The sequence below is a fragment of the Lolium perenne genome, chromosome 3 (assembly GCF_019359855.2).
Source record: "Lolium perenne isolate Kyuss_39 chromosome 3, Kyuss_2.0, whole genome shotgun sequence".
Taxonomy (NCBI): domain Eukaryota; kingdom Viridiplantae; phylum Streptophyta; class Magnoliopsida; order Poales; family Poaceae; genus Lolium; species Lolium perenne.
Window position 1 is genome coordinate 345,170,897 of NC_067246.2, and position 12,333 is coordinate 345,183,229.

Genomic DNA, 12,333 nt, shown 5'->3' on the forward strand with positions numbered 1-12,333 from the left:
AACGCGGGGAGGGGACATGGCGGCGGCTCCATGTCTCGACGGAATGGAGACTGAAGTCAGATTGATGGGAGATGCCATCTGAACACGAAATTACATAGCTACCCTTCTATCAAATTAATATAAATCAATAATTCCAATACTTTCATGTACTTACCGCTACTTACTTTCCAGTACTTCCTAGCACTACTCTTTTTCCCACCATCAGATTAAGTAGCTTCAACGGCTCCTAAATTCCCCAACCATAGTAAAAGTTGTATTTTTTTTTCTTTCCTCGTATGCCGATTGTGTACATGGCAAATGTTTTTATACAGAACCGACTAGTTTTATATGCAAACCATGATAGTGGCAGTTGTATGCCTAGCTAAACACTCATGCAAATACAGTACCACATCTCAGTTATATTACACATCTGATACCTCATATGTATACATACATTTTAGGGACAAATACGAATGAAGAGAAAGATTCATAAAAGAAGAAAAGAAGAACATCTGTATCATCTCCTGGTTACGTCTTTGTCTCTGTGAGGAAAGGTAGGTGTAAATTTATTTCTAGTCATTGTCTTCATGAGGATATTAAATTATATCTAGTATCGCTGGGCCGATGTCCTGTCCAGCGACTTCAGTCGGGTTAGGCCAGCCCGACCAGTCCACCTGGGTAAGGCTGGTCCGACTTATTATGTTCCTAGGCGGGGCCCAAGGTTTCTACTTGTTGGGTTAGCGTAGCCCGAGATGTCACTTTCAGGATTCTCCAGATGCCGTAATATTTTTGAAAAATAAAAAAAGCATACTGTTTATAAAATTAAAAAACCTAATAATAATAATTTTTTAAATGACGCATCGATAGCAGCAGCATGATACATAATAGTACTTTCCATAATGTGTATCACAATTGTTTTCTGGATATCACAATTTTGTAATTTATTTTGCTAAATATCGAAGACATATGATGTATATATGCACAACATATAACATGTATTTCGGAAAAAAAATATATAACATGAGAAACTCGATACGCTGGAAATTGATAGCATGTACGTACACAAGTTTCAAACATAGAAAAGCTTTCACTCCTTCACATCAGGAAACTTGGTTGTCGAGAACAACATGTCTACACCTTTTCATCTTGACTACTAGCTCCTTGTGTATGTAAGCATGTTCTTGTAGATAGGTTAACAGTATATGTTGCAAGCGCAGATTACTTATAAGTGCTATCGGATGGATGCCAGAAATTAATTTCAGTCATGTAGTAGTACTAAACAAGAACAATGTGAGATATATACTATACTAGCTCCTTACCTGTGTACACCAGGTAACTTTAAGTTCTAAAATAACAAATACTGCACCTTAATTTGTAGGATATAAGCCTGGTCGGTACATGCATGCAAGAAAGTGGAATTACAGGTCCGGAGGCAGAAGCCAAGTGCAACCATTGGTGTCGTTCTCATGACAGTAATGGTACCCCGAAGACCCGATTCTCTGCGAGTGATTCAACATGCCCTTGTTTTTCCCGTAATACAGGGCGTAGCTGCCTAAGTCCAACCTTTCTAAGCACTTGGTCTTGTGGCATGGACATGGTTGTTTCTCGGAGTAGTAGATGCGGCTCCTTTCCATCCTGCCGCGTCGACCCGTGAGGGGCATGTGTACGGCCTTGCTGCATTCCGGCCCCAAGAACAAGGCATGGTCACCCAAGCTCGTCACCTCTGTTGGTTTGTTCTCGACGCCGTCAAACTCGAATACCCTAAAGAAGTGATTTTTACAGCAGCAGATCCTCGGTGCGAACTTCATAGCTATGGCTAGCTTGCCGCGGAACTCAAAGATGTATCTCTCGTGGGACATGTCCCAGCAGTCTTTGAAGACGCCCATTTCGAATTGTACTCGGTGCACGAGGGTGACCATGGGAGCCCCTTTTCCGTCCGCGCCGATCACGAACCTATATAGTGCACGGCGCGAGAGGCCATACAGATCGGCGCCGCCGTTGCAGAAGGCGATGTCGGTGAGGTCATCTCCGGTAGATCCTCGTGTCAGCCACCCGCCGCCCGCGAGGCCGATCCAGCAGAGCGCTACCTTGCACCTCGTGGTCATCGCGGCGAGGATGCAGCCGCTCGAGGAAGGGTCCTCTGAGAAGATGACCTTCGTGATGTAGTTCTCTTCTACGCTGACGATGCTCTGCTTGGCGGAGAGCGCGACACGGGTGCCTGAGAAGACATTCATGATGAAGAGGCGAGTGCCGGCCAGGGCGGCCACCCAGCCACCGTCGTGGGACCCGACGATCCGCTTGCCCCATGGAAACCCTGGAAGCGGGCGGCGCAAGGCTCTGCCGTCCTCGAGGATGTACGCCCGCGCCTTCCGGTCGCGCTTGGCGTCGCCCGTGGATGGGAGCAGGAGTGGGAGGGCGGGCGGCTTCGGGTGCCACGACGCGACGGCGCTCCAGGACGTGCAGACTGCGGCGAAGCGGATGTGGTCGTACCGCGAGGAACAGCACCGGCGGTAAACCATGTCGAGGACGTCGCCTGGGAGGTCGGACCACCCGCGCCGGACGCGGGCGTGCCGGCCGTCGCCGGACATTGGTTCGTTCTAGCGATGGTGGCAGATGGGATTGTGCGTCTCACATACGCTAAAGCGGTTGGCGTTCCTTTTGTAGTGCGACGGAGGAAACTGCTCTGCCTCGACGGAACGTGTTCTTATGGGGACTGTAAAGAGGGTTTGAGAAAATGAAATGAAAATAATAATTTGGCTTTGGGGCTTTCAGTGCGATTTACGAGAGCTTGAATACCCGTTTACTGCCATAGGATGCATGCAGATCATTTGATTCCCTGTAACTGCCAGACATTATTTGGGCATGGTTTTAGGTCTGATTATTTCTCCTGTAACTGCTCCCATAAAGCAGCGATCTATCCCGCCTCAAAAAAAAATAAAAAAATCAGCCATCTATCCAAAGAAATCTTACGTTTTGAAAATTATGAGTTGTTTCTGACTATTAAAACATAGTAGCAAATTAATTACGCTCTGGCTGGAAATCAGGCGCCTGAGATTTAACAAGTCTCAGTCACCTAATTAAGTGCATCAAAATTCGTGCAAACTTGCTTTTTCGTTGTTGGCCATCATTTTTGTACACCGACGTTGTACATTGAGTTTTTGGCCGCATGCCCCTAGCTATTGCTTTGTTGTGGGCTGTTGTGCTTTCATGGGATGCTTTGTTTTGCTTCGTTTCCGAGCCCTTGTAGCATCTAGCGTTCAGCTTTTCTTTTTGTATGTCCTATGCAACTGAGATTTTTTCAGTTGCATGTTGGTCGCAACTGAGTTTTTTTCAGTTGCACCTGGGTCGCAATTGAGTTTTTTCAGATCCATGTAGATTGCAATTCAGACTTTTCTTGTTGTGGGTTGCAACTGAGATTTTTCCAGTTGCATCTAGGTCGCAACTAAGATCATCTCACTTGCATGTGAGCCACAACTAAGATTTTTTAGGTTGCATGTAGGTTGCAATTGCGACTTTTGTTGTTACATGTGCGTCGCAACTGAGATTTTCCAAATTGCATGTGGGCCGCAAATAAAAAAAATCAGTTCGATGTAGATTGCAATTGAAAATTATCTTATTGCATGTGGGCTGCAACTACAAACTTTTCAGTTATATTTGAGTTGTAACTGATATTTCCTTATTCACAAGGGTGTAACGGATAGTTTTCAGACACTCCAAACGCTCCCTTGTTCATCGGCTGGGAAGGCACGTCCGGGTATGAAAAAAAAATCATGTATCTCTTACGAGTAACTAACACGGTAGATGGGAAGAAAATAAAAGCTCTAGAATGGAGTGGCCTAGCAGAACGTTAGGTTAAGCCGATCTGTTTTAGTACTAAAGCTAATCCTGAGTAACAAACGCTCAGAATCAACACGCTGACATCAGGTGACTGAGACTTAATAAGTCTCAGTCGCCTGATTACTAGTTGCACCCAATTAATTAGTACAGTTTTTCCGGTCACTGCACCAAATTTTCGACCAAGGAAGCACTGCTTTTTAGTGGAAGCAATTTAACAGAGTATTTTCATGGAATAATCATGATGATCTAACTACCGCTGGTGAATTTTTTTAGGTATACTTAATTTTGTGGTCTACTAAGCGTCTCTTGCCCGCTGACCCCTCCTAGCCTTTATATAAAGGCTAGGTTTTAGGTAGCGTGTCTGGGTCAATTACAAGTTAAAGGAGTACTCTAGGGTCCCCTGTCTTACGCATGTCCTTGTTCTGCACGTCAGAAACATTGGTCTTGAATGCTTCATAGTTGTCAGATCATGTTGGGCTTCATGGTCCTTAGCAGGTCATCAGGTAGGTCTCCGGTTATGTCGCATGAGGTATGTTAAGAGTGGGCAACCGACGGGTCATGCCCACGTCAAGGGGATCAGAGGATCTTATTGACGAGGGAGTCACACAGAATGGGGGCGGACACCATGGTGGCGTGGGGTTTTTGGTCGCTGGCGGGTAGTGCATGGGTCGTCGATGCGGGTGCCCTTCTAGGAAGCAAGAGTCGATGCAAGCACAAAGCAGCGTCCAGTGCGAGCCATGGAAGATGATTGGATGTTGGGGAAGGGATGTCCTGCCGTGTCGTCTCGTGCAACAATGTTTGGTGCACGTGTGGGCGGAGCAACATCTAACGCCGCCACGATAGCCATTGAGGTTGGATTGGGGCCAAAGGTGAGCCGGTAACCCACCATGCAGGGACTTCGATGACTCTTGAGTTGGAGGGGAAGAGACCAGGAGTTGGATGTTGTGAAGGTAGGGTCGACGATACTGCAAGTGCTGGGCACATTTGCTACCAACAATAGCCTGGGTTTCTACCAGTGGTGCTCGGTGCTGCGATGAGATGGAGCCGATGATTCTACATGCTAGGGTCCGACGATGCTGCAAGTGTTGTACGGAGTTGCTACCACCGGTGGCCAGGGCTGCTACCAACGATACTCCACATTTGCTACATTGGGAATCACATTTTTGGGGATTTTGCTGAAGTGGACGAGGATTTGCTACTTATTTTATTTGGGGAATTTTATAATATACCAAACTTTACTTTGATTCTTTATTATTTACCACATGACCACCACCTGTCATTGTCACTGACATGTGGTGGTCACATGGTAAATAATAGAGAATCAAAGTAAAGTGTGGTATATTATAAAATATCCCTTTTATTTCTGCTACATTTGCTTTCCTCGGAATGCTAGCAATGTTGTTTGCACCTTTTTAACCCACGGGAAAAAAAATGTGGCAACCATGCTACAATAGTATAACTTGTTTTCTACCATATGTCTGACAAGGTCGTCTAAGGGTATTTTCTTTTGCTTTTTGTCAAATAATTTTTTGCCATGTTCAAGCAAAAAAAAGAGTTTTCGCTACGTAGAAGTAATTGTGGGTTTTAGGTCAGATATGGACACATGTCAGCTGGAGGAGGTGGCGATCCGGTAAAAAATCTCCTGCAACGCCCAATACGCCCCTTCGAATAAGCATCACAATTTTATATCATTTTAGCTTTTCCGATGGAAGAATTGCGCTGCACCGCCAAACACGTTTTTGTTGTCTTGTTTCATCTCTTCCTGACAATCTTAAATACATGCGATTTTGAAAGATTGAACAGAAAGAAAATTAATACGAGTGTGTAATGTATATATCCATTAATATTACATCTGTATAGAAATGAATGCAGGTTGACATGAAACCATTCGAAACTAGTACTCTAGTAGATTTTTAACTCTTCTTCTTCTAGTAGCTAATTAGAAGATGGGCAACGACGATACTGTAATAAACCGAACCTAGCACGTAAACCTTAAATCAAATAGCAAGCACGCCGATGTAGTCAAGGTCGACGGAACCGAGCCAGAGCTTGCCGTTGAAGGTCGCGACCTCGCTGAGCGTGACATCCCAGATGGCCGTCAGCTCCTCGACCTCCTTGCCGTCAGCGTTTAGACGCACGCCGACCAAATGCTTCTTCACCGGAGCCTGCTGCAGCCTCTCCCGGTTCAGCGCCACCCAGAAACCACCTTGGTTGTCTGGCCTCACGTTGTCCGGGTACCCGGGGAGCTCCGCGAAGAGCTCATACTGGCCGGCCATGGGTCCCTTGAGCCAGTACCTGAACGCCTGGCATGGCCACGTGTGCGCCACCACCAGATGCTTACTGTCGTGGCTGAGCGCGACGCCGTTCGGGTACGGGAGATTGGCCTCGAGTACCGTGACATGCTTTGTCTGTGCGTCGTACTTGAGCAGGCGACCGCTGGTATCGTTGGTGATCGTTATCCCCAAGTTAAACCTGCACATATATATAGATCCATCACACCCATAATTGCTAAGTATATTCTACTGGTATCTATAAATTACTCCTAATTCAGACTGCTGTGCGTGTCACGAGTAATTTGCGACATGATCAGGTGTACTCCCTCCGTCCACAAATAAGTGGACATCTAGCCCTAAACTTTGTCCACAAAAGAGTGTACTCCTATGCACTTTAATTGCTTCTCTCTCATCGCACGGAAATCGAACCCAATAATATTGACCATATGTTCTTCTTGTTTTCTACAAGCACTTAGCTCATTGGAGGTGAACTAATTAAAGAGGGGTGATGCATCTTCCCAATGCATTTTTTTTTTCGATAAAACCCAATGCATTTTTTACTTCACTCCATAATGTATCTTGAAAACCGCGCACGTACACTTATTTGTGGACGGAGGGAGTACCTCCGAGTGAAGTTGAGGCTACTATCGGTGAAGTACACATCGCCAGTAGCCTGATCAACCGCGAGGCCGTTGACAAAGTGGAAGGGGACACCGTCCGCCTCTTTCGCTAGCACCTCGGCTTCACCGCCATTCGGCCCTACCTTCATGAGCCCAAAGTATGCATCCGCGATGTATAGTTCGCCGGTTTTCCTGTAGAACTCGACACCAAGCGGTCGCCCGCATTTGCTCTCCTTCTCTTGCGAAGGCACCGAAGAATCTGAGCATAGAGGAAGTTTCCTACAGGTGCAAGTCACACAAAATTAAAATACATCTAACTAATCACAATTTATTATGCTATGCGATGCTTATTAATAGTATATACCAACCTGAAATTGGAGTTATACGCGAAGGTGCTCCAGCCGGCGGCGCGGCCGCGCCACTTGAGAACACGGCCGTCAGAGACGCCGGTGTAGATCCCATCCTTCCCGTAGAAAGCGAGGCTCTCGGCGCCGCTGACCCCATCAGGCAGCGGGAGATGGTGGCTAGAGCTCGTGTTAGTCGTCTTAACCTGTTCGGCCATGGCTACCGATATCAGGCAGGCAAGGGCGACCATGGCTACCATGTTCGGCCCCATCACCAGCAATCTTCGTCGAAACTTTTTGCGGCTGAAAACCTTTGCCTAATGGTTGTTTTTATATGAGAGAGTCCACCGTCATAGGAGCATGTTTTTATACGGGAGAGTCCACCATCCTAGGGGAGCATGCTTTTATATCGGAGAGTCCACCGTCCTAGGGGAGCAGTATTCCTTCTTTTTACGTGGGCGACAATTTTATCGATCGATGGATCCACCCGATGGGTCGATCCATGTTGTACGTACACGATGGATGGGGATCGAGGCGGATGTGAACGTTAGTTGGAAATCCCTTTGGTTTCCGCCTGCCGAACAGAGTTTGTTTCATCCACGAAACGACTCTATTAATCCTACATTTCCTACTACCTACTACCTTCGCGGAAATCTTGGGTGCATATGCTCCCTTCACCCAAAATATATATTTCTAATTATTAAAAAATTCTAACAAAAAATTTCGCATGTACATCTTAACAATCTATGTGCGTCCGTGCAGTTTCGCGACAAACCGATATTTTTTGTGATCGATGTAAAAAAGACAAAACAAGTCTAAAAAAAACCTTATTTTTAGTACTCAATTTTGTCTTTTTTACACAACCCAAACAAAAGTTGATTTTTCATGTAAAGACTTTATGCGCACTTAGCATTTGAAGATGTACACATGAAATTTTCGGTTGAAATTTTTTGACATTCCAAAATATATTAAAGTTACAGTTCAAACTAAAGGGAGCATACCTTCGTTCTTTTTTAATCGACGTCCCAACATGCATGCATGGTGTACTTGGTAAGTTTAACTTCACGTCGATTATTTTTGTCCGGCGGGAGTACATAACTTTGAAAAAAGGCCTAGTTGTAGTATGAGTTTGCCGTTGTCAGCGTCGACACGCCCTGCCGTGGGTCACCGGTCACGCCACCGCGGCCATGCCCTCCAGACCTTGCAGATCTCTAGACTGGGGCCCATTATCCGGTACGCGTTGCACTGACTCTAGCAAGAGAGCTTCCATCATGTTCTTCCCTGACCTTCCACGTCGTCGTCGTTCGCGGGTGCCGTGCGGCATGTACATCCGATCATTAGGAGGATGACGGCGAGGCAGAGCTTCTGGGCAGCCGATGGGCCTGGTGGCGAGATTTCCCAAGCGGCCCAACCTCCGGGCCGGGCCATGTTACTCGGGATTTTTTTCCGGTAGGATAAAAAGCTGGGATGATATGGAAATTGAGAAAATAGATCATGTTATACTCCATGGACTGGAAACTTTGAATCTAATCAACCCTCTATTTACTTCCATTGGGATATATACTGCACTTGTGTCAATTTGGAGATTTTCCCCTGGCTATTTGATAGGCAAAACATGATTTCTACTACCAGGAAAAAGAACTACTTTTCCACTAGATAAAACCTTTAGTTTCAAATTTAGATGAAAGAAGCAATATAAAATACTTCACAATTATTACTTAACTGAACTAGAGATGAGCTATACACAAAAATTATAGTGGTTGCATCTCACTGGAAAGCTGAGGAATGATACGTCCATTTGCATCACTATTTTATATCATAATTTACTGTTATTCATTGATATATTTCATATTTAGAGATGATACTTATGTTATTTCATCTATTTTGCATGTTTCATGATTATTGGAGAATCGCGCACCGGAGTCAGGATTCTGCTGGAAAAAGCACCGTCAGAATGCAATATTTCGGAAGATCAGCAATTGACGGAAATTATACGGAAAATCTTATTTTTCCAGAAGACGGAGACAGCGAGAAGGAGGAGCCGAGGAGGGCCGCCATGGGCCCCCCCATTGGCCGGCGCGGGCCCAGGCCTGGCCGCGCCGCCTTGTGGGGAGGGGGCCCACAGACCCCTCTGGCCTCCTCTCCTTCGCGTACTTCTTCGTCCCGAAAACCTAAGCTCCAGGGGATAGTCGCGAAGAGTCACAGCCGCCTCTGCGGGGCGGAAAACACCAGAGAGAAAAGAGCTCTCCGGCAGGCTGAAATCCGCCGGGGAAATTCCCTCCCGGAGGGGGAAATCGACGACATCGTCACCGTCATCGAGCTGGACATCATTGGGATCATCATCACCATCATCTCCATCATCATCACCGCCATCTCCACCGCTGCACCTCGTCACCGCTGTAACAATTAGGGTTGGATCTTGATTGTTTGATAGGGGAAACTCTCCCGGTATTGATTTCTACTTGTTATTGATGCTATTGGGTGAAACCATTGAACCAAGATTTATGTTCAGATTGTTATTCATCATCATATCACCTCTGATCATGTTCCATATGATGTCTCGTGAGTAGTTCGTTTAGTTCTTGAGGACATGGGTGAAGTCTAAATGTTAGTAGTGAATTATGTTGGGTAATATTCAATGTTATGATATTTAAGTTGTGGTGTTATTCTTCTAGTGGTGTCATGTGAACGTCGACTACATGATACTTCACCTTTATGGGCCTAGGGGAATACATCTTGTATTCGTTTGCTAATTGTGGGGTTGCCGGAGTGACAGAAACCTAAACCCCCGTTGGTATATCGATGCAGGAGGGATAGCAGGATCTCAGAGTTTAAGGCTGTGGTTAGATTTATCTTAATTACTTTCTTGTATTTGCGGATGCTTGCAAGGGGTATAATCACAAGTATGTATTAGTCCTAGGAAGGGCGGTGCATTAGCATAGGTTCACCCACATAACACTTATCAAAACAATGAAGATTAATCAGCTATATGAAGCGAAAGCACTAGACTAAATTCCCGTGTGTCCTCAAGAACGTTTGGTCATTATAAGTAAACAAACCGGCTTGTCCTTTGTGCTAAAAAGGATTGGGTCACTCGCTGCAATTATTACTCTCGCATTTTACTTACTTGTACTTTATTCATCTACTATATTAAAACCCCCTGAATACTTGTCTGTGAGCATTTACAGTGAATCCTTCATCGAAACTGTTTGTCAACACCTTCTGCTCCTTGTTGGGTTCGACACTCTTATTTATCGAAAATACTACGATACACCCCCTATACTTGTGGGTCATCAAGACTATTTTCTGGCGCCGTTGCCGGGGAGTGAAGCGCTATTGGTAAGTGGAATTGGTAAGGAAAACTTTTACTTTACGTGCTGATTTTATTTCTACCTGCTGCTATAATTCATTATGGAGAGATCTTCTCTTGAATTCCTATTTGGAAAATCTACTACTACTGCAAAGGTAGTGGATGAGGCGCCAGGTGAGAAAGAGGTTCCATACAAAATACCTATGAAAATTATTGAACGTGTTGTGGATAACCGCTATGAAGGGGATGGAACTGTCCATCCTGGCGATCATTTACTGTTTTTTACATGAATTATGCGGGTTATTCAAATGTGCAGGTATTGCTATGGATGAAGTTAGAAAGAAACTATTCTCTATATCGCTGTCTGGTAAAGCGGCGCATTGGTATAAACTGCTGAAGAATGGTGATTCTCTTGATTGGAAGGATATTTTGCCTCTATTTTATTCTAAATTCTATCCTCCAAGTGAAATTCACAAAGACCGGAACCGCATATATAATTTCTGGCCTCATGATGGAGAGAGTATTGCCCAAGCATGGGGGAGATTGAAGTCTTTAATGCTCAAATGCCCCATTCATGAGCTTCCTGGTAATATTATTATTAATAATTTCTATGCAAGACTGTCTTTTCAAGATAAGACTTTTCTGGATACTTCTTGTTCTGGATCATTTACACGCAACAAAGAAGAGTTTAAAAGGGACCTTCTTGATCGAATCCAGGAGAATACTGAAGGATGGGAGAACGACAAAGATAGAGAGTCAGGTATAAACTATGATTATAAATGCATTGAAGTTTTTATGGAGACTGATAAATTTCGTAATATGAGTGCTACTTATGGTCTGGATTCTCAAGTCGTTGCAAACTTTTATAAAGCTTTTGCCTCTCACTTTGAATTGCCTAAGAAGAATTTTGATAAGTATCATGAACCATACAAAGATAAAACTGATTCATCTATAAATAAATGTGCTATAATTGAAACTGTTGATCATATTCTTCCTGAAGCATATATTGAAAAAACTCCTTTTCCTGCTAAAATGAAGGAGTATTCTGTTATAACTAGTGCGGTTAATAAAAGTGCAAAGAAACCTATAGAACCTGAAGAATAAATAAAGGTTGAACCTGCTATTGCAATAGTTAAGGATCTTGTGACTGAAAATGTAGAAGATGGTCATATTATTTTCTGTGAAGATGCTTCTAATATTGTTTCGCATCCTAATAAGTCTAGGAAAGCTAGTGTTCCTATGCTCTCTGTTAGAATTGGTGATCATTGTTATTATGGTTTATGCGACATTGGTGCAAGTATCAGTGCCATTCCTTATGAGCTTTATACGGAGATTATGCATGAAATTGGTTCTTGTGAACTTGAAAATATTGATGTGGTTATTCGGCTAGATAATAGAGAAACTATCTCTCCTATTGGTATTGTTCGAGATGTGGAAGTTCTATGTGGTAAGATTAAATATCCTGCTGACTTTTTGGTACTTGGTTCTGCTGCTAGTAAGTCTTGTCCTATTATTTTTGGTAGACCTTTTCTAAATACTTGTGGAGCTGTTATAGATTGCAAGAAGGAAAAAATTGTGACTAAATTTGCTGGTGAATCTTATGAGTTTAATTTCTCTAAATTTGCCAAAACTCCTTATAAAGCTGAATTGCCTAATAATGATTTTAGAATTGAACAATGTGCGTCTATTGCTCTTGCTCCTAATAATCCTTTGCAGCAACATTTGGAGGATAGTGAGAGTGAAGTCTTTAGGGAAGAAAGAAATGAGCTTGATGAAATTTTCCTTCGTCAACCTATTCTTAAACATGACTTGCCGGTTGAAGATTTAGGTACAACACCACCACCAAAGGAAGATCCTGTTTTCGATTTGAAGCCACTACCTGATAATCTTAAGTATGCTCATATTGATGATAAGAAAATATATCTTGTTATTATTAGTTCTAAGATTTCAGAATTTGAAGAAGAAAGGTT

At 43.9% G+C, this 12,333-nt stretch overlaps 2 protein-coding genes across 2 annotated transcripts; both read right to left on the bottom strand.

Moving 5' to 3' along the window:
• Positions 1-1,397: 1,397 nt before the first annotated feature.
• Positions 1,398-2,567, bottom strand: LOC127340527 (uncharacterized). Its single transcript, XM_051366269.1, has one exon. The coding sequence runs from the start codon at positions 2,565-2,567 to the stop codon at positions 1,398-1,400; it is 1,170 nt and encodes a 389-aa protein (XP_051222229.1).
• Positions 2,568-5,813: 3,246 nt separating this feature from the next.
• LOC127338988 (protein STRICTOSIDINE SYNTHASE-LIKE 10-like) lies at positions 5,814-7,334 on the bottom strand. The gene is made up of 3 exons (XM_051364907.2): positions 7,078-7,334; positions 6,713-6,988; positions 5,814-6,288 (listed from the first exon to the last, which is right to left on the bottom strand). The coding sequence occupies exons 1-3, from the start codon at positions 7,323-7,325 to the stop codon at positions 5,814-5,816; spliced, it is 999 nt and encodes a 332-aa protein (XP_051220867.1). The 5' UTR covers positions 7,326-7,334.
• Positions 7,335-12,333: the final 4,999 nt, after the last annotated feature.